The sequence below is a fragment of the Gobius niger genome, assembly GCF_951799975.1.
Source record: "Gobius niger genome assembly, chromosome: 12".
NCBI classification, from domain to species: domain Eukaryota; kingdom Metazoa; phylum Chordata; class Actinopteri; order Gobiiformes; family Gobiidae; genus Gobius; species Gobius niger.
The window spans coordinates 17,285,792-17,313,790 of NC_136863.1; the positions used below are offsets into that span (position 1 = coordinate 17,285,792).

General features: G+C 41.2%; 2 protein-coding genes across 2 annotated transcripts; both read right to left on the reverse strand.

Annotated features, from left to right (window-relative positions):
- Positions 1-3,770: 3,770 nt before the first annotated feature.
- slc38a8a (solute carrier family 38 member 8a) lies at positions 3,771-12,094 on the reverse strand. Its single transcript, XM_079567749.1, has 10 exons — positions 11,853-12,094; positions 10,804-11,002; positions 9,537-9,693; positions 9,014-9,118; positions 8,549-8,606; positions 5,837-5,951; positions 5,532-5,679; positions 4,750-4,952; positions 4,633-4,684; positions 3,771-4,001 (listed from the first exon to the last, which is right to left on the reverse strand). Exons 1-10 carry the CDS (start codon positions 12,048-12,050, stop codon positions 3,899-3,901), a joined length of 1,338 nt encoding a protein of 445 aa, XP_079423875.1. The 5' UTR covers positions 12,051-12,094; the 3' UTR covers positions 3,771-3,898.
- Positions 12,095-13,354: 1,260 nt separating this feature from the next.
- On the reverse strand, positions 13,355-27,188 carry mbtps1 (membrane-bound transcription factor peptidase, site 1). The gene is made up of 23 exons (XM_079567367.1): positions 27,036-27,188; positions 24,369-24,839; positions 23,943-24,203; positions 21,758-21,973; positions 21,347-21,457; positions 21,153-21,262; positions 20,950-21,066; positions 20,230-20,297; positions 19,771-19,873; positions 18,613-18,764; positions 17,765-17,926; positions 17,067-17,211; positions 16,797-16,985; positions 16,536-16,708; positions 16,336-16,451; positions 16,087-16,243; positions 15,361-15,485; positions 15,217-15,294; positions 14,997-15,137; positions 14,771-14,902; positions 14,522-14,648; positions 14,232-14,362; positions 13,355-14,157 (listed from the first exon to the last, which is right to left on the reverse strand). The coding sequence occupies exons 2-23, from the start codon at positions 24,532-24,534 to the stop codon at positions 13,961-13,963; spliced, it is 3,177 nt and encodes a 1,058-aa protein (XP_079423493.1). The 5' UTR covers positions 24,535-24,839; positions 27,036-27,188; the 3' UTR covers positions 13,355-13,960.
- Positions 27,189-27,999: the final 811 nt, after the last annotated feature.

Here is a 27,999-nt window from a genome sequence, read left to right on the forward strand (position 1 = left end):
GTGCATTTAGAGATGCAGAATGTTAATTAAAAGTAGGTTTATTGGCATGACATAGCTGACTTGCCTCCAACAGTGCATTTAGGAAATGAATGTCAATTTTACTTCCTGAACTCAGGTTTTGAAGTGGGTGGGACTGTTAAGCTCTATTGAAAAACATTTTTGCTATAGTTTAGAGAAACATAATTAAAAGGATTTGCAATTCTGTGTCTTAAATCAAATTAAACCTTCTGCAATATGTCAATCATTTAACTTCCCCCGACACACTCGTTTTGTTCTTCTCAGTTGTGAAATTCAAAAGTTAAAATGGCTGCTGTGAGTAATGTTTACGTTACAACTATATTACAAACTACTTATCAGAAATGGTGTCTGTTCAAAAGTTCACATGTGTTTGTTTTCAACTATATGATTTCTATGAATAGTCAATGTAAATGGGTATCTAGACTTTTATGTAGCTCTATATTTTATGTATGAAGATGAGGTTTCCATGTGAGCCATGTATGTTATAGGTTTTAGATAAATACACATTGTGCTGCTAAGTGGAGGTCAGAGGTCAATGCTAAGGTCATGGCAGTGGTTCATCGTCCATGAAGATGATAGTTTATGTTTTTCTTGGCTTATTTGGCGATGCTTATATTAGCTGTGGGAGTCTAGTAGAGATTGTACATAAAAATGTTGTTCTATGATTATTATATTTGTATTCTTGATATCTTTTAGTGCTATATGGTGCAGTTTTCTTCGGCAGTAGCATAAATTGCGCTGCATTTTCTTAACAAAATCATCAAATCTGAATGACATTAAATATATAAAGCCTTAAACATGAACATGCAGAGGAGTTGGGAAAGGGATTTCAGTCGACTTTTATAAGCAAAGCTGACTCCAGCGAGCTGCTAATAAGCGGTTGGGTTCAGAGGACATTAGCCTTGTGTTGCATGAACATTCAAGTACAAAATCTGTCAGGTGCTGCGAGATCTTTAAAAACATTGATTTCATTGATAAAAAAAACTTTACCGAAGCAGATTATCTGTAAGAGATTATCTGTCTCATCCACATGTACACAAAGTTCAGCTTGACCTCGAAGTGGTGTCTGAAGTCAAGACCTGCACACTAGCCTTCAAGCTAAGTGCTGGTAGATTTTTGTTCAGGCCAGAAACAGATACAGTGCATCTAGCCACATTAGCTGGTAGGATTTTATAATTAATCTACCTGGGCTTCAGATGTATAGGCCTGCATTCCTCTAGTCCTGCTGAAGGCTAAATTTTTTATCAAAATTCTTCAAAAACAAAATTCAAACCGTATAAGGTTTAATTGTCAGAGATTTAATTGGCCCCCGATCAGCCATAAAACAAGTGAAACCAATAATGAATAACTTGTACTGGCTCGTAAAGTTTGAAATAGACTAGGCACAGTGGCCAGTGAGCAAAAAAGTGAATGCCTGTGATTGAGAACCATCAGAACACAGGACCAAGTAAATGCAAGATTGGAGTCGGTTGATATTAATATATGGTCAAAATATATATTCGGATTTGATTTCAATCGAAATCCTATTGGAGCGATGGATACAACCGTGAAGGTCAGGTTTGGATGGATCAGCCGGTTTGTGTTCTGATGGTCTTTCCTCATCCCTGCTTGAATCTGACATGTTGACATCAGAGTAAAATGAGATCAAATGCAGGTCAAGATGCTCGTAATTCACGGTCTAAATCCCCTGACCCTCAGCACAGCACCACACCACTGTACGCCACCAGTGTGAAACAATCACCCACAAAGCACAATGTACAAATGATGGACTGAAGAAACATTATATTATTGATAACGTAAGGAGAGTGCATATAGGGAATTAAAAAATCATATAGATATCTATTTATAGAAAAACTGTTAAGGACAATGAACCACATCTATACTTTATATCCATATGTCATTTTTACATCCACACCATCTGCCAGTTGTAGTGGTAGCAGCCAATGGGGATCCAGCTACACTGATACAACCACTGAACTGATGTGTAACGGAACATGGGCAGCACTCAAAGGTAATGGGACGATTACTTTACTTTCTGCAAATCAATCTACAACTATAGTCTCATGTATCAAAGATCAATAATATAAGATGTAATATACACAGGGGCATGTCTAGGGGGGGGGTCGGGGGTAGCACAGGCCACTCCTGGAATCTGATTGGCCAAAGACGGGCTGAGGCAGTAAAGTCCCCACAGCAAATATGGAGACATGGCCATGAAAAGAGGGGGGGAAATGGCATTCTAATGTAACAAAGTGCTCCCCGGGGCCACCCCAATGAAAAAAAAGGGGAAAAAAACAGAAAATGCCCCTAAATATACTACTGCTAATGACGGCAGTGAGTGGCAATGACTGAGTGCAGCCCAGTTTCCTCTGCTCTGTACATTGCTCTGGCCTGGTGTGGTTCAGTGTAGTCGTTAGGCGAGCTGTCAGAAATGCCAATACCGTTTCCTGTTAATACATTCCTGACTCTGCTTTTCTTCTATCCCTCGACTCTTCAGTGCAACCTGTGCTTTGTCATACAACGAAAGAGTTCTGCCGTTCAAATGTGGTGAATGAAAAACCCAGTCTGAATGCTCTCGCCATAGAAAAGAGTTCTGTACGTAGACACCAGGCCCACTCTAGGCAGCATGCTTCTGGTGTCACTGCTATAGGTTTACCTCAAGATGAATGGTCACTAAGCCAATCAGGAACTAGCCACATCGACATCATGGCGGTAACTCTTCTTTTCTATGGCCGTGTTTTTTTTTTTTTAACCTTCCGCGAGTGCATGTCAAACTGAATGTCCAGTAACTTCTTTGCTGTAGTATTAGGCAATGCTACTCTTATATGGGTTTGTGCATTTCTTACCTATTCTTTCTTTTCTAGTATTCCTATGAAGACAGAGAAAAATCTATTATATAAAACATATATGATTGGAACAATGAAAAACAAGAATGAACTTTCACTTTTATGGCAATGTTTAAAGAAATAATTATTCTTAATGTATGTTTCAGTAAAACTGCTTTCTGTAGAGACTTATTGCAGGGATGCAAGTAATATATATTTGGTCTTAAAAAAAAAATATGTTGAAATTATAGATGATGTAGAGTGATGCAAGTCAATAAAATGACAAAAAACAGAAAGTCTTGTGTCCATTGTATGTCTTTTATGATTTTTTTTTTTAACACTTAACAAGCCCAAGGGAAGAAGGGAAGTTAGACGGAACTTCAGGATGTCTCATCAGGATGTTACTGCAATATTATAGATTCTTTCTCCAAAAAGCCTGTATTAAATAATAACATCTCTGGGATCCAGGTCTCCTTGGGTCTTCCATTTCTGAATATATCACTCCTTGACAATGCATTCTTAAATAGTATTCATTAAAAAAGTATGCAGTAAAAAGTACTTGGGAAGGGAGTTGCTCTTAATAACTTAATTCCACTGTGACATACCCACATAACAATGTACTTTTAGAGTCAGTAAAAACAAGAGTATGCATGTGTGGCGCAAAATAGTATAAATAGTAGAAAATTTAAATAATATAAAAACAGTAAAAGTCACTTCACCTTAAAGGCTACTGTTTTTCGATACTGAGATATGTTGCTTAAACGAGTTGATGCGTACCTGTTTTTTGTGCATGCGCTCAGTGCACAAAAAGACCAAAGATGTTGTTAGCATTTGGCCTCTCCCAGCATATTCCTGTGGACCCAAACGGGGTGAAGTTAGAAGCTCTTCCACAGGCACGCACAAAGACCAGACAGGTACATATCAACTCGTCTAAGCTCAGGTAAGAACATAACTCAGTATGGAAAAACGGTGGCCTGTTCCTTTAAGGCCTATTCCACAAGATGCAAGAACGTCTTGTGAAGTATTAATAGGCTTTTTGATCTGCAGTGTTTGGGTCAGGTCTTGTGCAGGAGCTGCATTACGGCGATGGTGGTGCTTTGGCCAAAGATGAAAGCGCCACAGACCAGGGTCAGAGCCCCCCACGTGGTCAGCACCACTCTGAGGAGGACAGGGCACAAGTCAGGAGAGTAATGGGAATAAATGACTTATTGACCTCATGGTAGTTTGGAACAGGGACAGGGCTTGCTGAAAATATAAACTGGACATTCAGAATTAGATGACACTGTCACTATAAACCTATTGTGATAATGGAACAATAAAAACAGTTTGCATTGCATTGCATAAATATGACTATGACAGGAGGTATTTCTTTGGTTGTGACGAGACTGAGGACAGACCTAAAGATAAAGCAGTGTTTACAGAAGAGGATAAAACCAAAATCCCGAATTTGGCCAAAATTGTTTCATAACAATTATGCTATGAGGCTCACTTTTCATTGTAGATTTGAACAAGCCCAATTGCCTGGAAAGTACTGATTCTTGAGTGAGGATTGATTTCACATTACAGTGACTTTCCTACAAATGTGCGTCAGATGTCATTAGTTGGATAGAAACCAAAGCTGAATGAGTGCCTATTTCTGTCACAGTCAAAGATTTTCAAAGCGGTAAACAAACAGAAGCTGTCAGCTTATTAACTGTCATACTGTCTCGGGTGGATTTGTATGGCTTTTCTTCGAGTTGTATATTTACATTACATTAACATCTAAATGAGTTTCTGGAAGTGTGCTCACCTGGTCTTAAAGGACACAGGCTCAGACTGCATGGCAAACATCAGACACAGACCTGTGCAAACATAAATTCAAGTCACAGTGAACTATATTTGAAACATGGACTTTGTGATGCCGTACCTGGGAAAATGAAGATGAAGAAGGCGCTGATGCCTCCTATCACACTAATGACTTTGCTGATGTCCGGGACAAACATGGCGATAAGAAGGGTGACAGTGATCCACAGGATGGTCAGGAGGTACCGGCTGCACCTCTCAAAGGCCTCTGTCACGGTCCCGGTCCGCTTCTGACGCCACCTCATCAAGGGCTCCTGCATCACTGACCTAAGAGCAGCACAAAGGCCAGACACGTAATCTGTAGAGCAGTGTAGATATTCATGCTTTATATGTATATAGTTACATTATGAAAATAGCTCATTTCTGCAGTTTCCTTCAGGCTTTGCGAGATGGACCTCTGTATCTCTGTCTCAACCTCTGCTCATTTGTTGCAACAAGAATAAGAACAAAAGTTCTACACATTTTCAAAGCCTGGTGGTATTTTTTTTTTAAGTATACAATCTGTCCAATGTCATATTTATTTGTTTATTTGGTCAGGATGTGTTAATGAACACACATGAGACTTTGCAAAGTAAACATGGCACACTGGGTAGTAGCCATGGGCTAATTTCCATTGTCCCCCACTCTCTTAGCCTGGCCTATTGTATATGTTTTTAGTGGTAGGGGAAACCATAGTACCAGGAGGAAACCTACGCAGATACGGGGGGAACATGCAAACTCTGCATAAAAAGGCCCCTGGGACCTGTTAGCCGTGAAGCACGAGTGCCGCCAAATGTCCAAAGTCAGTAGCCATTGAAGCCACTACTATATTTATGAGTGATACTAATACTGTGTGAAGGATCAGACCTGCTGAGCAGCACAATGATGGGAAACACAGTGATGATGGAGATTCCAAACAGCAGGCGAGCCACCACCATTAAGATGTCATGTCCCGCATACGACATTAGGATGTCCGCCTCCACGTTCTTTCCAAATGTCAGGTACCCATAAATCCCTGCAACATCCGAGAGAGTCGGGTTTGTATGGCATTTACAATATTGCACATAATATTATGCAAGGACACTACAAAACAAATAGAAATTCTCAGAGGTAAACTGTGCAGAAGGACAAACTATTCAAGATTTTTGGAATAACATGCAAACATTTCTCACCAGTGAGAGAGTAGATGATGAGGCAGAAGACCATGGAGAGAACAGAGATGAGGACCCAGTGGGAGAGTTTCTGGTTCTCCATGCTGCTGTAAATGGCAATGGACGCCTCATGACACTGAAATTCAAACAGTGGGGATAAAAGGAGTAATTATTCAGTTGTCAACTGGTATTCAAAAGTTGTAGGACCTTGTCGGTGCGTCATGTTCCTATATCAAAAGTAACTGTGAAGCCGATGTGATTGCGGCTGCAAATATGACAGAACACTCAACTGCTCTCACTCCTCAAGACTTCAAGTCCCAACTTCAACAACTTGCTGAATGTCTCGCCTTGCTCTTCATCCCCTTTAACCCTGTGCTGTCCTGTCAAAAAGCCTATGGATCAATAACCATATCCCGCACTCTCACGGCACAATTTTAACCATTTGATAGTGGAACATACAGTGCTACACCACAGTCAGGCACTTTTTTTCAGTTTGACAATATGGTCTTTTACTCATAACAGCAGTTTTAGAGACAGTAATCGCGATGCTTATAACCAAGGCCATAAACCCTGGTTGTCTGCTGGTTGGACAATGGTCTCATGCTCGGGCTCACACATGGAGGTGAAGATCCCAGCAGTGTGTCACTCCTCCTGATGGTAAGATTGGTGTCATGATGAAATAGAGAATTAAACTAGGAATTTGGGCTGATGATAATAATACGCCTTACAGCACAGTGGAGGTCAGGAGGCAGGCACTTGTCCCTACTTGATCCCAGCTGCAGCGGCCGGTTTTAAATCTAGTTTCTCCCTTCCATGCCCTGCACCTCTTAGGATCTCATCAACTTGCCTTTCAACCTCCGCAATCACTTGCCCCGGGGGATGGTGTCTCCTAGTGTGTTTGTGTGAAAGGACTTGCATCAATCTTTTCACACTCCCGCCTTTTATTATTGGATCCCAGAAGCCTCCTCAGGGGCGTAACCGTGGCAACTCAGGAGGTTACACACCGGCCCGTTCTCCGTAGATTGACGAAACCATCATTTTACTCCTACTGTAAACGCCGCCGCCTCTAAATATGAAAAGTTCGTACAGCCAGGCTCCTGTGGCGCTCAGCGGCCGTGGGCTCCTTTGCCAGCTGACCTTTCACTGCAGTAAAAAACACCACTTAGACACACACACTGCAGCTGCCAAAACACAGCGGAGGAAAACCATTCACAATCTCCTCTATTGAGAAACAGCTGAATACAGGATCAATACATTGTGAGCCCCGCAGCAAAATAACACATTTTACTTCTCAGCTTTTTCACCATGGTATTTTCACAAGATCAATTTGAAGAAAAACTCAAACAAGAGAAGAAAAATGTGGGTAGGACAGGCACACATTTCCAAAGCAGCTGGTCAATGATAGGGCTGCACAATATATCCCCATATTATCATTATAGTAATATCAGGTTACGCAATGGACATATCGCACAAAGCCACAATATATCTCCAAATCAATTCAATTCTATCTGATTTTTCCACATGTTTTGCTAATACAGCATAAGGGGTCATTTATCAGGACAGGTGCTGAATAGTGAATGCAAGCTGAAACATTATTACCGTATTTTCCAGTCTATAAGTCACACTTTTTTTTTCATTGTTTGGCTGGGGGTGCGACTTGTACTCAGGTGCGACTTATATATCAAAATACATAATTTCACATGTCTGTTATTTTCACACTGACGGCCGCGAGAAGGTGGACATAGGCTTGTGTACTAGTATCTGCTACTCCTGCACCACTGAAAATGGTAAGCAAGCAGCACAAAGAAAGTTTGGGGTGAGACTGGCGAAGAGCAGAGTTTACTCTTACTGCAATAAAGAAAACAAAAGGCTAATCACGGGCTAAAAGCTCGATGGCCAGAGCTGGGGGAAAGAGGTCGCAAATGGGTGCTTGAACCACGTGATGCCGGGAGAGGCTTGTCAACGGTGCAGTTGCACCTCCAAGCCCAATTTACCATTTGAAATTGCCTCTATTGCAGTTTTAGGTCCCTTAATCTGATATGTAAAGGAGAGAATGAAACTTTGTAAATTACTTACTTGCTGCTTATCCAATTTTGCACATGCTACTTGTTTGGCCCTTGAGCAAACACTTAGTAAATAACCCCCATAGTTTAACTCAAATTTGTGCAATATTTCAGTTTTAAGTTTTATCAAGATTTTCCTCATATACTTCACTTTTAGACTCATTTCGGTCCTGATTCAGTATTTTCATCAAAGTCTTGTTTTGACACAGCTTGACTTAAAAACAAATTGCTCATGATTTTTGTTTAAAATCTTACTCATTTTCTCATATCATGCAGCCCTGGTCAGTCACAAACCGCAGTAACCTAATTTCAAGGCACACTGCCATTCAAAAATTGGATTCATGGCTGATTTATATACATGGATTTGAAAGAGAGAGAAAAAAAAGTGGCACGAAATCCCGCTGAGAATGGCTTGTACGCCACAGCGCAAACAAGGAACTACAATGTGTGGTTTTGCTCAGGAAAACTGGTTTCACATCTAAAAGCAAAACAAAAGCATGGTTGCTGAGCAGTGTGGGTGGCTTGAGGGCTGGAAAGAGAATGTTTTTTTTTGGGAGGGGGGCGACAAAAGAAGACAAACAGAAATACACCAGCAGTAAACATGTTGTCTTAAAGTGAACGTAGGGACTCAAACTCTAAGGAAACACCTGATTTAGATGGTTGCACTCACTTGGAAACCAAAGCAGATGGTCGGGATGGCACTGAAAATGGACGCCCACGAACTGGATCTAGACAAATATACATTCAACTTAGGACGCAGTATTAGGTGACGCAATGTCCATATTGTAAATAAGCCACAACAAATCACTGATTTCTTCTATCTGAGATACACACTCCGAAAACAAATTACTAAAACTTCAAAATGTGCATAAGTTCAATTTCAGCCATTATATTTTTTGTCATTACTGATTGCCTGATTTAGTGTTGTTTTCAGTCTTGTTTAATTCAGACTTAATGGATCATACGGTTTAGTGAAACATCACAGTAATGTCGAGTAAAATTCAAAACAGTTATCCAATATCTCTATCTTTGTAATTGTACAGCCTTAATTCAAATTAGAGCAATACTAGCATGATCTCCTAACAACTGACTCTATAAACTGCATTATGAAGTTTTGAGACACATTTGAACTTACCCAGAGCTGAGCAGAGACGTGGAGCGAGGCAGGACAGAGGGAAGGGTGTAGTATTTGACAATCATGGCAACGGTCAGGTAGGTAGCTGCAAAAGTGCCTAAAACACTGAGAGGACAGAGACAAATGGCCCCTTTAGAGAGGAATCATTGAGGTTAATTGTATTGGATGTCTGCTTTACTGAAGGGGAACAGCAGGGGTCAGCACCTCCAGTGAGGTCACAACACAAATCATTTACCCTTATACTGTACGAACACCTGAATCACTGTGAGCACACTCCTGATTCACAACTGCATTGTGTACAGTATGATCATGAAGACCATGTTTAATCACACTTTACAAAAATCTAAATAATGAATAATTCAATATTTTAATATTTCATATTAGGATCTGATGTTCAGTGACCTGTCGTCAAAACAAAGCAGCGACACCGGTCAGGTCTTTTTCTGCTCCGCAGTATGACTTTACATGACTGATCTGAACCATCTAACCCTCTGTCAGGATATCTGTATTGTTCAGTACTAACCTGATGTATTTCTGGATGCTGATCTCTTTGGGGATGGACATGGGCAGAATGAGTAACATGCAGACAAGCACCAGAGCAAAGTGTCTGTCTGTGTACCAGCGGTAGGGCATCTCTGAGCCGGGCAGGCCAGTCACCACCTCATACAAGGAGCCGCACACTGTCAGGGGAAAAGAAAGGCTTATCTACCACACAGTGTACATTTGTCAGAACACGGATGGGCTGTAAGTAAAGACCAATAAATAGGAGCAATGGGCATTTTTTTTAAATGTTGCAGACAGTAATATAAATCACGTTCCTCTCTGTGATTAGCTGTGTCTGATTACGTTGATTAACACTAACTGCGAAATCACACACACGCACACACACACACACACACACACACGCACACGCACGCACACACACACACACACACGCACACACACGCGCACACACACAACAACAAACAATGTAAATGATGTCAGTAAAAGTAAAAGATGATGAATTAAGAAAAGGAAAAAAAAATGCTACGTTAGTAAAATATTAAACTAATTCATGATGATGACAATGGGGACAATGGATGTAAAAAGAAAAATAATACATAAATACATAATATTGGCTAAAATCAAATTCGAGTTTTGTACATGCAACATAAGATAATATAAATTAGGGCAACAGAATAAGTCATGAAACTGTCAAAGCAAAAACGGTTACATCACAGTCACACACATCTGAGCGACACTTTTCCCCTTACAGAGCCTAAAATAAAAATGTCATGGTTTAAAAACTGGATTTAATCAATATTAATTTAGGTCAAGTCGGCTATTGGTCCATGGTAGAATATCTGTGATGTTTTTTTTCTTCTAAATAATTCATACATCCACATATGTTTATGTTATTGATTATTATCCACATATTGTTTTTATTGATTAACAACTATGGCTGATTTATCCCAAATTCCCCCTAAAACATTTAAAATTATGTCTTTTTTTTTCCTTTTTCTTTTTGTCTAGTTCCAATCATCAAAACCAGTTTGCAGAAAACCGAAAGGGGACTCTCTTCTCACTTTCAAAGTATCCAGGCCCCAGTCAAGTTTAAATTAGCACATGTGCAGGCCTACATTTGTTAAAGCTGACTGAATATGACTAAATTAAAGTTGAGCTCTCAAATTTGGCAACTGAACAACTGAACTGAATTTTGTTCAACATTTCATTTTATTTTGACATTAAACTTTTCCCTATGTTGTGAAGCCCTATATCATAAATGTTGCCTGGTGTATTTTGTCGCTCACATTTCTCGAGTTGGTCTTTGACGATGACGAGGAAGGCCACGGCGATCATGAAGAGGTTAAAGACGAAGCAGAGCTCACACAGCTGGCCGATGGCGGCTCCACACACCTCCTTCACCACGGCCTGGTACGTACAACGCCCGCTGATGGACGACGAGTAGCCCAGGATGATCAGACCACTCACCAGGAACACCAGGGAGATCTGAGGGAACAGACTAAAGTGACAAGGGCCACCTCTACATTTGATGGGTCCTATGACTGTCCAGCAATAATGACGGGGAGGACTGGTAAGATTTCTGCGGTAACATTGCTTTTTGGTTGTAAAATATAGCCTGTGAACAGATGAAACAAAAACTGGCACAAGATCAGCATTTTCTTTGCAGAGGTTTTATCCAATTTACCAATATATTCGACTCAATGTAATGTTTTTTTCCCCCGCTTGTTCACACAAAAACTGAAAACTATTCCTAACAAAATCACATCAGCACAAGCTGGATTTAATACCCATTGCTTATTTAACAGGTATGGGTTGAAAGAGGGCTAAACATTTAAGAAGAAACATAATGGACGTATCATGAGGGTTTATCACTATTGTTTGGCTTAATGGATGTGGACAGGATCCGATTAAAAGGCCTTTGTGACAGTCTAAAACACAACTGAGGCCTGAACAGCTCATTAGCCATGGCCAGGGTCAATGGGATTACTGCAGGGGTCATGGTCAGGTATAACCTTTGAATTACCAGGCAGTAAAAGACATTTCATGGGTATGAGGTGGAAAGTGTTTAATTTTATTTTAAAAATATCATTATTCAATTATTATTATTGGGGATCACACTCCATACTGTATAATAGTAAACTCTCCTCTGTGAATAAAATAATAAAAGAAATAATAATAAATACACCAAAATTATAAAGGCCTACTGTAAACTATTATTCAAGTCATAGGCAGTAGCCTAGAACAGTGTAGGCTACCTGATGCAAGTGCATGGTGAATAAGTAAAATGTTGAAAAAGATGCAGTTTTCTGAAAGAAAAGTGTGTAAAAGTGCCCACCAGCTCCACGGTGATAGCGCTGCGGATCCCTCCAGCCTTGTCGAAAGCCCAGGGGAAGTTCAGCAGTCCCGCTCCCAGGGCGGACTTGAGCATGATGAACACGGCCCCCATAGAGCCAAGCCGGGGCCCGGAGTCCAGCGGGGGCTTGTTGGAGGTAGACCCAAGCAGGCTAATGCTGTCCCGGGCTAACTTCTCCATGGCGCGCGGGGTACTCACACAGGGGCACCTGTCTGCTCATGCAGCGCAGGTCCAGATGAAGAGGTTTGGTTCATATAAGCTTTATGTCCTCATGTCCAGCACACGGCGCAGTTCCTCTCCATGGGTCAGTCTGTGTGTCCTCCTCTCACATGCACTGACTGGGGTGAGCAGCACACTGCCTGGGGGTGAGCTGGGTCTGGGTGTGGCTGAATGGAGGATGATGCTGTGTTCACTCATCACCAAAATGAAAAGGGTTGTGGTTATTTAGTGCTTGGCAACATGGAGGTCACTATATCAGCAGTTGATTTATCAAGCCCTTTCTACAGCATTGCCTATAGACCTATTTCCATTGTGTGCATTAAAGTCATTAAGATATTTAACCATAAAGCCTGGTCTGTTAACTTTATTGTTTGTATTTAATTAAGCTTTTTTTTCCCAAATTCTTTTATTTTTTTATTAGCCTACTAAAAATAAAGAAAATCTTTATGCATAAGTGTTTTACAATTCATGGTTGATATCATTTTCAAGCTGCCTGGTTTGGTGTACAATTAATCAAGTTGATAATAATAAAAAATAAAAAGACTCATTCAACCATAAAAATCTGCAGGCATTTCTGCAACTACAGTCGGCTAAAGGCAGCTATAGCCATCTTGTAAATGTAGGCCTATGGTTAAAATGACAAGTAGTTCTGATTCTGTTCATTTAAAAGAGCAGATTATACAATATAAAGGTATAATGCTTGTCCTAATTGCAGAGCAGGGAGCATGTGGACAGGTACAGGCTGGTATATACTGAAGGAGGCTGAGGAGTGAGGCAGAGTTCAGCCCGGAGCCGCCACACTGTCTCTTTCAAGTGCCTGTTCAGGATGCGAGCAGGCGACATGATTGGCCCGACAGGAAGTCCTGGCATCTGGGAACAGAGGAGGGAACGAGGGCATGTGACCTCCACTCACCACCAGCTTTTCCAAATCTTGTTAGCGCAACTAGCTGGCTCCAGGGTCATTTCCCAGTTTCCCAAGGTTCAGGGGGAGATTAGTCCCCCAGTGGGGCAGTCATCCTTGTGGACGCTGACAGATTCACAGGCTGATCGAGCCCATTAGTCTCGGATAAAGAGCCAAAGCTCGGGCCACAGAGCGCACCGACGTACATCACCCCTCATCACATCAGCTCATGATGCATTCACCTCCTGATAAACCACCTACAAAGTGCATTAGGGCTTTCACCATTACAAAATGAAAAGTAAGACATTCTGGACATATCTATCATCAAATAAACAAGAGAGGAGGATTTGACTATGCTCTTTTAATTGATAATATATTGGACATGTCTGTTAAAGCTGCTTGAATGAGCAGAACAAAATAAACCTTTGCTTGGTCGGAGTTTAAGTTCTATAAAGAACAAAAACAAAACAAAAATTTACACATGGTCCAGATTAGAGGAAGTCCGCATGATGAAATCCAGGAAGTAAATATTGGCAGGTTATTTGTTTGTAGTTTTGGTCATTGTGTAATCCAGCAGCTTAATTAATGTTTATCCAATACAGTGCAAGCATCGTATCATATTTAGGACAAAAACAAATTAAATAAATATAAAACACATTTCATTGACAAAAGGGTTGGTCCAACAACATTTTGGGAAAAGACCAGAATCAATGACATGGCAGAAAATGCCAGAAAAGGTTTTCAGTTCAGTCTGACTGTAGTCATTGAATTAAAGACTTGAATACTGTTCATCAGTTCACAAATAACACCAAAGGACGACCTTGATGAGACCATGACAATAGTAGTGCCAAGTAAAGCCACGGTCAAGAGCCCTGGATGTGAAAAGTCCAGGATTGTCCAACAGTTAAAAATATCCCTTAATACCAGATGGATCTCCCTGTCCTTCACAGAGACCAGAGAGCAGTCCTGGTCAAACCGTGGGGTTCTTCCCGGTGGTCGGCTGCTGCAAATATGTGGGGCGCTTGATGCGTTGCTTCCTGCGTTTGGGTTTACTCTTGGCCTTGGTCAGCTGCACCACAAAAAATGACAAGACAACCATTGCTCCAAGGAAGGCAAAAACTGGGATGGTCTGGCTGACTTCCTGATTATAGCGTCCAGGCATTATTCCTAAAAACAGAGCGCACAGTTAGCTCTGAATTGTACCATGTTTACTGTAAAATCGCTGGTATCGCCAGTCTCACCTCCAGGGATGTCCCATGCGCCACTCTCCCCAGGAGACAGCGGCCTGACCTGGGGTCTGTAGGCTCTAACATTGGGCAAAGCTACCTTGTCCAGATCCACTGACAGAAGCTTCTGGTGCTTCCATAGGTTACTAAACAAATATTGTAAATGCAGAATTAGTTTATGGTGAAAGAAAACAAAATCTGGCATATTCTGAATTTGGGGTTTCAGTATTTCATAAAAACACGTTTTGCCTCTTTATTGTTTAAATGATTGCCAGATTGTGGACACATCTGGACCTTTTACACACCTCGGGGCAGTCTCATTGAGTGGCTGGGGCTTGGCCCAAGACAGATGAGGACAGGCAGGGAGAGGGCGGGGCTTAGGGTCACCCAGGTGAGCCTCTAAAACCTTAGAGTAACGGTAAAGATGGTTCCCTGAAAGCAGGAAGGAAACAGAGACTATAAATATTTCATAAAAGCAGATTACAATGGCTACTAACTGTCTACCATATACGGTCGTATCTTGTTTGGTCTCTGCCTCTGGAACTATACCTTACCTTCCAGTCTTTGTGGCAGGGGCCGCTCTACGCCGGTAGGGGGCGCCACTCGGCTATGTGAGTGGCTCAGGCTCGGAGGGGTCATGCTGTAGGAGGTATATTGCAGAAGAGCGTCCAGCAACCAGAAACAATCTAAAAAAAACACACCCAAAATAAAATCTCTCTTCACACATTTTACACAAGGCTCATGCAGTAAACAGAACAGGCTTCAACAGAGAGATGCTACCTTTCTGTCGATGGCTGTCGTCGATACAGTTTGAATCTCCATAGAGAGCAATGCGGCCTCCCCCCTCAGACGGAGTTTGGTACAGTCCCAGAATGGGAACGGCCTCTACAACTGCAGTTTCCTGCTGTAGCACTTCCAACCCTATGCACACACATGCATCATTATTAGTACTGAAGAAGGACAGCTTGACGCCAGGGCTATAAAAATACAAATATTGTACCTTGGTCCTTTAAATTCTTAGCAATCACAATTCCATCTTCTGGGAAGCGTGCAATACTACAGCCCGAGGCATAGTACACTGAAAATAAATGTAAAAATGATTAGATGAGCGCGGAAGAGCAGAAGAAGCTTTTTTGATACTTACTGTCATGGTCAGCTAAAGTAAAGTCTCCTTCGTAAAGACCATCACTAAAAGCCATTCCCCAAACTGAAATGAGGTCATTTAGAGCTGGTACGTTGGCGCCCCCTGTGTCTGGCATCCACCACTGCCTGAAAATTCAATTGTGGAGAGAAAAAAGTGTCACTTTACACACAATAAATTGCATCATACGCCATTACTAATAAGAAGTAGGAATGAATGAATGAACTGCAAAACAGCAACATTTCTTTCTCACTGTACGGGGTCTTAAAAATAACTTCACTGGATGCTCAACTCACTACTGCAATTAAAGCGGCAACACAACATTTACAAAACCAAAAGACTTGGCGAGTCCGTGAGATAGCCTGGTCGTGTATCGAGTGATGAGCACAAGAGGGCCTGCGCTGAAAAACGATAACTCATATCATTAAGATTTACAGCCTGAAAGCGAAACGGATACTGCTGCTCTCAACTGTGGCGGTGCAGTTTATCACGGCGCTATTGTAGGATGATAAAGCTTGTGAGAGCATGGTAATAGCCATTTAATCATTGAAGCAAGAGATAGATCAGTAAGATACACATCCAAAATGCAAGCAGGTTTACAGTGCAAACAAATTATGCCGTATTTATGCTAATAATGCCTAAAATGGACAATTAATCTAGAAACAAATAGTTGCTAAAATGCTTATGGAGACATCTTTTCCGCTTTCGGACAACCTTCAAAAAACCTACCTTGTGTTTTCGTCGTAAAACTTGACCCTCCTCATGACAGATGTGTTGTACCAGTCGCTGAAGACAATCAGTGACAGGCCATTATCAATGTCCCTCCTCAGTTTGGTGATCTCTTCAGGAAAATACTCCTCCTCACTGTCTACCATCAGCAAAGTGCCTGCAGAAATACATGATGCACATCAGTTTACCGTATTCTTTCATAATAGAGGAAGATATATTGACAAAAAAAAAAATCTATTACACTCTTACCATACTGACTAGCATCAAAGCATGTGATGGGAGCTCCCAGCACTTCGACAAAGTATCCCATACTCCTTAAGTGCTGGTACATGTCCCTGAAGTTAGTGTGGATATGATCCCCATTCCTGAGAGCAAATGAACACAATAGTCAACACTGTGTAAAAGTATAGGGCAACACAGACAATACATGAAGCAGCACAGTAACTGACCAATCTAATGGGTCGTTTTTCATTCTGAGGTTGTCCCGGGGAAAGTAGCCTGGTGGGTAGCGCAGATTGTGGTACTGGTCCCACAGTACTCTCTTACTGCGTGGGGGCGTAGGCACAATTTTCACTTTGATAGGCAGTTTGATTGTGGAGGTCAATTCTCCGCCCGCCTCCGACTGCAAATCATTTAGGGATGAAGAAACAACCATGTTATTTTGTGCTTTAAACTGACAAACATAGGATTATTGTGGTGCAATGGCTCACATCGTTCTCCGCAGGCGAGGCCACAGTGACCATCACATGACCTTGAGCTATTCCTTCCCACGATGCAGCTTTCTTGGCCACAGAGATGGAGACCGCCAAGTAGCCCACCCACGGCCACAGCACGGGAGAGTATGAGAGGGCTACGTCTATGTGGTCACCATTCTGAGGAAGATATGGCTGCCAGATGGGCTACAAAGAAAGCAAATGACAGAAATTGTCAGTAAGATTACGGATTATAGCAACTGTGAGAGTAGGCGTCTTGGAGCTTACCTTGTCCACTACCCTGCCTGTGACACCCATGCCATTGAGAAAAGTCACATTGACAATCGTGGGCATTCCTCCGTAGTAGATCGGTTGAGAGCAGTAAGGCCACATGTATGGACACTCGGTTAGATCAATGTAACTGGGAGACAAGCTGTGAGAGAGGATGAAGACAACAGCTGCTTAAAGAATACTATGGAGTAAGAAATGTTATCAAAGGACACTGAGGTAAGGAGGGTAACACTACATGTTGTGTACAAAGTTAGGAAGATATTTAAATACTCGAAACTCGATACCAATTTAGATACTATAGAGCAAAAATAGATGATCAAGAATTATTCAAAACTATTCATAAGTTCTAATTAATAATGATACCTTTGCAAATGAGCGTGTAGTTCTGATAATAGTCTTAATGTTGACAACCCTAGTTAGAGGTACAGTACTGTGTTACTGACATCGGTGCTGGCTCTGCTCTGCTGTTTTGTGCTACGTTTTGGTAAAACTTAATAAAATATTGTAAAAGTTACTACAATCTACTTTTTTTTTAGGAAAAAATTTAAAACAAACATATATTACATATTACATGCCTTTTATCTGTTTCTGCTTTATAATGTAGTAAATAGAGATGTTAATAAAAACATGCACAATGTTTCAGTTTAAGTAACAAAACATTAACATTAAAGGATAGTAATACAGAGGTGGTTTACCTGGCCTGGGGCCTGTAGCTGTTGAGGATCTGGTAAGCCCTGATCAGATCAAGTTTGCCATGTCCTTGCTCAAACATGTTGACCCCCGGGAGCCTGCGGGCCGAGGCAATCAGAGCCTGTTTCATGGAGGCGGGGTTCACCAGCTCCCGGTTCAGCACCGTGCTATGGGCACAACAGGGTCATGGTCAGGTATTAAACATTTTAGGTCATGTGTGAGTGAATGCAGTCAAAGAAACTGAAACTATACTAAATTTATGCCAGATTCACAACCTAACTACTGTACGTCTTTATAACTGCACCCAGCAGTGAATAGGAGACCACTCAGGTGGTCATAATGTTTTGCCTGTTGAAATATGGTTCTTTGTGAGTGCCTACAAAGATACAGATAGAAATCTAGGTGGGAATGAGTTTTATCGGCGAAAACTGAGACATAACTCTTGTCTACAATGGCAGTGTGATACTTCCTTTAGCAACATGAGCGATGTGCAAACTCGCACATGGATTCAATTACATGTACACAACAAGAGGGCTTTCACAATATGAAAGACCATATTGACTGATATACAGCTATGGACTGACACACCACTTCCCTGAGGGACACATCTCAGTGCCTGCTGATGTAGGATTACAAGCAAAGATTTAGTTACACAAGACTGAGCTGGAAAAGTCTTCCCTATTATCCTGCATGTGTCCTCTGATGCTCTGCTGACTCGCAACAGCGCATCCACTCAAAGCTTGTGTCAATTGATATACTCAGTGGAACTGAGAAGAGAGTTTCAAAAGTCTCAGATGCGATTCGAGATTGTAGCCGCTATAAAGCAACAGAAATCTAGAGCATGAGTTCACACCTGGCCAGAAGAGCAACGGCTCCAGCCACCACAGGAGAGGCCACGCTGGTGCCAGACAGGGAGCGACAGCCCTCCTTCATCCCAGAGCCACGCACTCCAGAGCCATAAGTCACAATGTCAGGCTTCACCCTGCCATAGCCCCCCGGCAGCTCCTGCACAGAGAAAAAAAAATACATGACAAAACCAGGGCCTAAAAGAGGACCTTTCTGTTCTGGACCTACTGTGAATAATTAATTGTGCATCCCTAGTAACAAGTGTAACATGTTTTATATTCTATTACTTTTATAGAAACCATCTCTGTCACAGCCCACTTAGCGCTTAAAGACACCCGGCTGTGTCAAACGATTTTATTTCTTTACTCTTTCTCACTCAGACTCATTCAAATGAAACCAGATTAAGCAATGGCACAGAAAGATTGGATTAGGTCTTTGCTTTTTCCTTCGTGAATATGTTCTGAACACTACAAGAAGTAATTTCCCCAACGGTTCAGAGGTAAGTTGACATTTTCTTTATTAGCTCTGTGACATTGTCGTCAACAGGGCATGCAGTCTGACGAGGAGCCCTGTTCAACCTCCGTATACTAAATTATAGCTCGAGCTTGAATGCCTTCATCTCAGCCGCAGTGAAGCAGTCAATTGTGGAGAAGAAAGTTTTTGTTTTTTGACACAAGTAATAATTCCGGATGATGGATTCACCTCCAACTCCATACATCTACATTTCAGAGATTAAAATTGATGCATGAAAGGAAAACTACATTCAGCAGTTCCTCATTAGAAAGTCTGATTCGTCTAGTGCGCAGACAATGTTCAGTACTTAAGACGATTCAGCAGTTGGACGGAGTTGTGGAAATTGTGTATAAAAAGCCGTCATTCATGAATTATTCGAATACATTTAGTAGACCACGCCAGTCAAAACTGCAAACTGTTCACGGCTGAATTAGAGCAGCTGAGGTGAGCAGGGAGATGGGCTCAAAATGGAAAGCTCACTCAGATCCTCAGTCAGATGTCGGCTGTGAGCTGTAACTGTGCGTCTGGGAGAATATTTAAGGGTCATGGATTACAAATCAGAAGATATGGTTGAAAGGTTTTGATGGCACAAACTGATTAGTGACGCGCTTGTGTGTTTGTGTGGAGGTCAGAGAGTGCGAGAGCTGCTTACCCAGGTGGTCATGCCTCTGGAGGAGAACCGGGCAATATTGTCCTCAAAGTCAATCCCGCCAACCCCAATCACATCCATCTGGTCTGCCGGGTTGTTCAGGGTCCTAAGAGATGGAAGCAACTTTAAGTCACCAGAAAACTTTGATCAAAACTTGTATGAGAAACATGCACTTTGCTGTGTTGCTCTACTTTATTAAAAGGCACACTGCGTAACATTTTGGACTAAACTGTTGCCATCAATACAAAACATGCTCCTGATGACCAGCTCGACACAGCAAATGCTATTTCTGCAGTGGGTAATCAAAGAATGGATTTGTATGACAACCGAACCTATTTAAATCTCAAATTTAGTCACATCTCCATGGAGACGTACCCACTCCCGGTTTAGTTACAGTCATGTATGTGTCATGAGGAGAGCTGAGTGGTGTGGCTTCAGCCCTTTTCTCAACACCAAACTTACCCATACAGTGGTCCATCATTGCCAATGGCAGAAACCATGATCACTCTATTAGCAGTCAGCTCCCACACCTGTCAAAGCAAAGTATAGGGTTCACTTCTAGTTTTTGTTTCGTTTTTATCTTACAAACAAAAGAAAAAGCTCCATGTTTTCTGAGTTGTTCCCTGTGTCTGTAGCAAACCTGAATGTAGTTTGAATATATGGTTCATCAAATAGTATATACATTAATTTCCAGATTATAAGTCGCTAATGTTTCACACGCTCTGAACCATGCGGCCTATACAACAATGTAGCTAATTTACACATTTTGACACGCCCAACCAGAAATTTGTTGTCCCATAGTTCAGCCCTTTTTCCTACTAAGACTGCTACCAGACTGCGACGCAGGGGAAAGGGTGCTGAGGGGGGGTATTGGTCAATTTTCCTTAAGCATGGCGCGTTACACAGAGACAAACGCTTTATGCTCTTTATCTAAGACAGTTTAAACTTACAGTGGGCTAAAATGCAGCGCAATGTTTGTGGAAAAACAGGCGAGGAGGAGATGAGAATGAAACGGCAAAGCGGAGGGACACTTTGCGCTCATTTCTCGGCCCTAGTGCAGTGTGTGTGCGCTCGTGTCACAACATGGATAGACGCCTGCGGCGTATATTCAGGTGCGCTTCATAGCCATGAATTTACGCTATATGAAATAACATTAGTTTTGTTTGTATTTCATGTTTTCACCTTATCAACAAACGGGTGGTCCATGAAGTCCGGGCCTCCAATGCTGAGGTTAAGAACATCGATCTTCTTCAAGATGGCGTAGTTAAAGGCGTCCAGGAACCAGGAGGTGTACGAAACCTACGAATGTGACCATAAACAATACTTAGGCTATTTATAACCCACATATAGATGAAAACACAATGGAAAGTGAATCAAGAATGTACCTGGTTATTTGTGAACACTTTGAAGATGTGCAGTTCTGCGTCTGGGGCAAAGCCTTGGCATTCCCTCATACTCGCTATTACACCCGCAACAAATGTGCCATGGCCCAGGCCTAAATATCACAACAGACAATTGATACAGTTATAACTTTCGGCAGCTGCAAATATCTTAATGTGTTTGTGTCCATCTGCCTCACCGTCATCCAGTGTCTTTTCATTTGTCCAGTTGGTCCTTTCCTTCACGTTTTTAAAATGAGGGTGTTTTTCGCTCAGGCCTGTATCGAAGACGGCCACTTTCACTCCAGACCCTGGCAACAGAAAACAGAACATCTCAGGAAGCTGGCACACAGATATTCCAACACGAAAGGTACTAAGTAAGGCAGCAAAACTTCATATAAATATGTACTTGTGATATTTCTAACAATGTAGTTAGAAACAAAATGTATGTTTTAGAAGCAAAATGTAGTCCACAGTGCACATGCTGCATCTAAATCACATTCAGAAGCAACATTTGACAGAACACTGAATTATATGACCTGTTAAACTAATATGTTGTGCAGCCTAAATGTTATCTCTCTGACAGGAGAGGTTAAATGTCCCCAGCTCACCTGTGTGTCCCATCTGCCACAGCACATCTGCCTGCAGGATCTGTGCCACGTGGCGGGGTATGGCCCTCAGTAGACGGCGGCTCGAGTGGCGACCGGTGGCGTGCCAGAAGCCAGAGCCCAAAGACAGGCTAGTTCTTCTGAAAGAGCGCGAGGACTGCCACGACTGCCACTTCTCTGGCTCGCCTGAGCTGTTACAGGGAGCGGTGGGTTCAGTTGCTGTGGAGACACATGAACAAAAGATATATCATTACTTAAATCACATTATTTTATATGGTGTATTGTTCTAAAACTAATCCATGCATCTTTTAGGTTTTTCTAGCCTGGCTATCGCCAGACAAAATATCACAAGTGACATTTAGTCTGGGGACCACAAATTCATTTTCTCTAAGGAGAGGTGTGGTTTACGATTGTCCATAACCGTTTAGTGGGCGCTACGGATGTCTATCAAATGCTTCAGCACGTAGCTGTAAACTTTCGAGCTAAACTATTTAACACGGTCTAAAGCTTGATGGAAAGATGTCGTCGCTGCTGAATCCATGTTGGATCTGTAAATAAACTTCAAAATATATAAAACAAATTCTACAAGCTTCCGTATCTTGCTGTCCCTCTTCGTTCTGTGATTGGTCCCCAAATCCATGCAACATTTTGGCCATGGTCCCCAGACTGCTGTGCAGAAATGATTCAAGAGCACACAGCAGAATGGGTATTCCCCCAGGCTAAGGTTTTTCAGAAAGCTTGAAATGTTTTTCTCCTCACAATCTCAATTTAAAGCAGAACTAAGTAACTTTTTTTACCTCAATAAATCCTGAGGGTAATACAGGTGTTAATGGGATGATTTGTCTTTCAACTCCCCCGGTGTCTCTGGCCAGAAAACCACAACTGCAACTTTCCCTGCTCTGACCCGGCAGCTCCAATAGACACTAATGGAAAACATCTCCCCTCACTGCTCTCAGTTGTTTACAAAATCACTTTTGGCTCACATTTCTGAGGTTTAAAAAATGGCGGACAGGACTGTATTCTGTCTACAGCTTTCAATTCGTTGATGAACATTTGGCAAAACGTTATTTGGTTTATCACGATCAGAAGAGGCTAACGGGCTAACGGGCAAAGCTAATTGTGGGCTAGTGCCACTTCAGCTGTGTTTACAGCCAAGTTAGATCTCCATTGTGTAATTGGGTTGTAGCACAATGTACAATATGCCTCTTTCCCTTTGTCTTTTCTGTCAGAGTAGTACTTACTCTCACGGACAATGCCAATGCCACGACACCTGCAGTGGCGCTTATGGCCTCTAGGGGCAAAAGTTACTTAGTTCTACTTTAAGCAATAAAGGGAAGAAAAGTAAACATTTTATGCATGGTTGATCTTTTACATCCAAGACTGAAAACTCGATAAATTAATCCTCTGGTTAATTTTCATTTTAAAGTGATTATGAAACCATTTTCTTCTACGTAGGTTGGCAAGCAATTCAAAGCATGATAGACCACTTGGGCTGTTTTTGCTTCGTCAGTCTACAGCTAGTTAGATATTTGGCCACCAAATCTGCATTAAACCTAAACAAAGTGAAAATAAATGCTACATGATGCTACTCAACTTAAATGCAACAGTTGCAGCTTCACTGTGGTCTTTAATCCAGTGCCAGTATCAGGTTGTTCAGTCTCTTTCGGTTCATACAAACTCACCCTGTTTCTACAGGAGAGCAACACAGAGCTCTCTGTCCTTCACCCTCCCTCCTTCCCCCATAACATACACATTCACAAGCCACACTTTTGGATGTCATAGCAATAGACAATATGTTGGCAATGACAGGAAATAATTGCAATATTAATGCAACTGCACACCCGAAAAGGTTACAAAATGACTTTTAACATTTTAACTTAACTTGATTAAAATAAAATAAAAAGTTGTGTTTTCTTTTATCTGTTTTTCAAACTTGTTTTCCTGTGGTGAGGGGTATGAGTGTGTGTGGGAGGGTTTCTTTCCTTGTACTAATTGTTTATTTAATTTGATACCATATTATGATAAATAAAATAGATCATATAAAAGTTAATAATCACAACAAAACAATGTACACTGACTACCATCAAATCTGCAGTTAATATCCTGTAGCATAATTCTTTAGTGTTTACAAGCTAATCTATTGACAAGATAAATGTTACAGGTACAGGACATGGACAGTGGCACTTACAAGGTATATATTTGAGAGAGCGGAACACTTTGCGCTGTGGGGTCACCCTCTTGATGCAGGGGTGGTCCTCTAAGGTCAGCAGGCTGCTGGGTGAGGCCTTACGGATGTGGACCAGCTCAAAGTCACTGGGAAAATCTGATGCTGGGTTTTCTCTTGGAACTATGTGCCACTCCAGTTCTCCTCCCGCATTTCGCAGCGCACTGCTGATGTACAAACTTCGAGCTTTGGCTGAGAAATACCCCGTGAAGGCCACAATGTACTCTGCACACACAAACAAAACATTCTAAATCCTTGAGAAACAATTCTTCCACTACCACATTGGATATATAAATCTAGTGCATTCAAACTTCAAACATATTTAATGAAACATATTTGTGGACATGTGTATTATGTACAGATACTGAAAAAAGACTGAAGGTTCCTTACCATGCTCCACAACTTTAGAAGAGAACTCCACTTTGAGTGTTGCAGTTGTGCAGTTGGAGCCCGGTATGGGGACCAGTGGATCTGGGATCTGTGGCTCTGTCCCTATTCCAGGCAAAAGCCCTGCCAGAAGCCCAGAGAGCACACAAGTCCACACAGGCAGCAGCATGTTTCTGTCTATGGACCTCTTAAGGTGAAAAATAAGCAATCGACGTTGGATTAATTACCAGAGGCAAAACAGAGCATTTCAGGTCCAGAGTTCTGAAAACAAGTCCATACTGCAAAAGGCTGATGCAGCTAGATTAATTTCTTTCTGCGTTTTCTCTCCATGTTGCTTGTCCACAGTGTCGGTCAATGGCACTGCCAGAGTGAAGAGATAGTGGCCATTTTGCAAAATTCAAAAAGGAGCAGGCAAAAAATTGGTGAAACGGTCTTCCGTCTTCTTCTCTTACACAGCACTTTCTGAATTTGTGCCTGAAAAAAGAAACAAAGTGGTTACAACTATGAGCCTGTGGTGGGATACACAATTTAATTCTTAGTTTATTTGACAGGGACAGTACACGTCAGTGGACATTTCTGTATATGTGTCTGTATTAGCTGCAAAGCTTGTCAACTGTTGTTGCAAGGTGTCTCACAATGAGCAGCAATAAGTGTCAATCGCTAAATGTTCAATAGAGGGCATAAACTCAGCATGCTATTCAAAATTATATTATGACTCATGAGTTACACCTTATGTCAACCAGGAATCATTAAAACATAGTTGCAAATACGATCCTTCTTTGAATCACGCAAATGGACGGACTCAAAAAATGTGATTCAGGCGTACCACTCTCGCACCCCGCTGTACTCAAGGACACTGAGATCACTCCACTGGATCTAGATGAATCTCTTAATCCTGGGCTTCTATATTACTGTAATAAAATACACATTTGTTCATAATGCAGTTGAAGACACAGAGACGGGCTGAAGTCTTTAGGGAGCAGCTCGCTGGAGGTTCAGCCCAACTTATATAAGACTCAGGAAGGATTGGGTTTAACTGCTTTACACCAAAGGGACAAATGACAGGCCTTTCCCACTGCTGTGTTTGATGACTCAAGTTAAACAAAGATGGAAGTTTATTTACAAAGTTTAAAGAGGATTTCACCACATCAAGATCCCACTCATATCCTACTCAGAGCCATCTGCTTCGTGGGCAAGAAAGTGTATTCTTGCTACTTTGATGTGACCAGAATTAATAGCCAAGTTCACAGCCAAATGCCAACCACCAATATTGGTAGGGATTAGCAGCAGCAGAAATTCATTTGTGAGATATCTGTCAAACAGGTTTCACAACAGCACAGTGTAACAATCATGAAGCATGATATTCAAAATCTTCAATGAAGAGCTATTAGTTGCAATTCTCTAAAAAAGGCAAACCTAAATTTCCAAACTCATTAGTGGCTATAATAATTGTATGTATCAAACTATGGTGTGGGCCGGGGCTTCATAACAAACACCTGGTGATGTGTAGATAAGTGAAGGAAGGAAACCCCCTGGTGTGTGTGGTCAGGTCTCAAGGTGGGACTTGTGGGTGGGGGATGCAATTCCAGCTCAGAGACCGGAGGCTCACAAAAAACCATAGTAAAGCACTACTGTTTGAGCTGTAAAAATAGTTTGACCGGCTAAAGGCTGGTACTAAAACACGGGCTATGGCCACATCACTTGTGTAAACACACAACACCACAAATACATACACACATGAGAACTTGATTGGACATCATTGAAGAGCTTTGTTCACAAACATAACAATAATAAACCATTACTAAATATAATCAAAATAATCTAATAGAAAGGTAAAGTATTGAGGTAAAGGTAAAGTGATTTTCTAGTAACAACAATGAAATAAGATAGTAAATTCTAATGTTAGTTGTGGTCCAAACTCAGTCCTAACTTTCGTGACACATTTGTAGCATCTACATTCTTCACAGGGACATGTTTATAGTGACCCCAGAACACTGACCTGTGACTTCATGAAATTGATACAAATGCTTTATAATGAGATGCATCATGTTTTCCTCACAAATGTCTGAGTTCACAATATACTAAAGGAGGACAAACCTGACCACTACAAGAATATTGTAATAATATAGTTTGTTTGTCCATCTACTTGAATGCATTTTCATTCATACGATAAAAGTGTCTTGAAAGTGCCATCTGTAAATAGTAATACATATTTATTGTTGTTTTGTACTGGATTTGTATCCAAAATGATACATGAAAATAAGACACTCAAACATGTAATCATAATCTACAGTATACATAATTATTAATTCTAGTAGATTTAGAAAACAAAAAAGATAGGAAAGATAGAAAAATGCTATTGCAGACGCTAAAGGCTTAAAAGAAATCACGCTACAGTTTTGATCAGCAACAACAACAACACTCAGCGCATATGCTACATCCCGTAGCGATCCCTGATGTGCACAGGGCATTGTACTAAATATTAAACTGGCGGCAATAATATTCAACACAACTAAGTTAATGACATTAATATTTGAACGAAACAGTGGTTTTGTAAACAAGACAAAATGCTAATCGACTTTTAGCAACTGCAGCAAAAGCCTTTCACATGGACCGCGCTAGCTAACATGCTTTATGCTCATTTTAAAACGCTTAGGTAAAAGAACTTACTGAACAGAAAAACGACACAATCGCTGCAAATGTCTGCCAGGTAATGTCTGTTATCCACTTTCAGCTCAGCTAACGCTGATTCAGTGTCTACTTTATGTCTCAAACAATGGCTAGCAGTAGCAAACTCAAAGACGAACAGCCGCAGACTGACGTCCAGTGCAGACGAGTTGCCAGATGAGACAAACGTCTCCTTCAAGGCATTTCATTTTACTTTTTCCTCTTACTATAATAATTTGAATACAACTTGTGATTTAGGCAGTTGTGAAATTTACAATATTTATGATCTTATTTGGATCTTTCAGGATGTCTTTTTTTCTGAAGTAATTTTGTAAATATCTTAGGTCTTATTATCTCAAACCTGGCAACTCTGTTCTTTGTCTGTTTCAGTCCTCCTCCACTAGATGGCGCCATATACACGCCAACAGAATGCCTGAAAGTTAAAGTATCTAATAAAGATAAACAGTGAAGAAATTGGGTATATTTATTTTTTACAAAAAATAAAATGAGACAGAACAAAATACTTTCCGGTAATAGTTTGCTTCTTATTTTCAAATGACTTCATCCATGTAAAAAACAAATACAAAACAAAAGTTTAACACACACAAAAATATGTGTGCTCCACCACTGATCTGAGCAGTTGTGTGAAATGTACCTGGCAGGACACTATGATTAAATAATGTGTTTAAGTAGTTAATAAATTTTAGATGATACTTAACACTAAATGTGTGTTTGAATGGAGACTTTTAAATAGTAGCCTATAGTGAGGACAGGTCAACTGTTGGCATCCCTTTGGCTTTTAATCACAATTTACTATTGGGCAGTGAGACAACAGCAACAAAAGTCTTGACAGGGCAAAGTGAGGTCCGCTAACATGGCTCGGTTGTTTTCCAGTATCAAAAGTATAACACATTTAGGCTGGGAAAGGACACAAAGTGAAGAACTTAGTGTGTCTATTAAAACATTG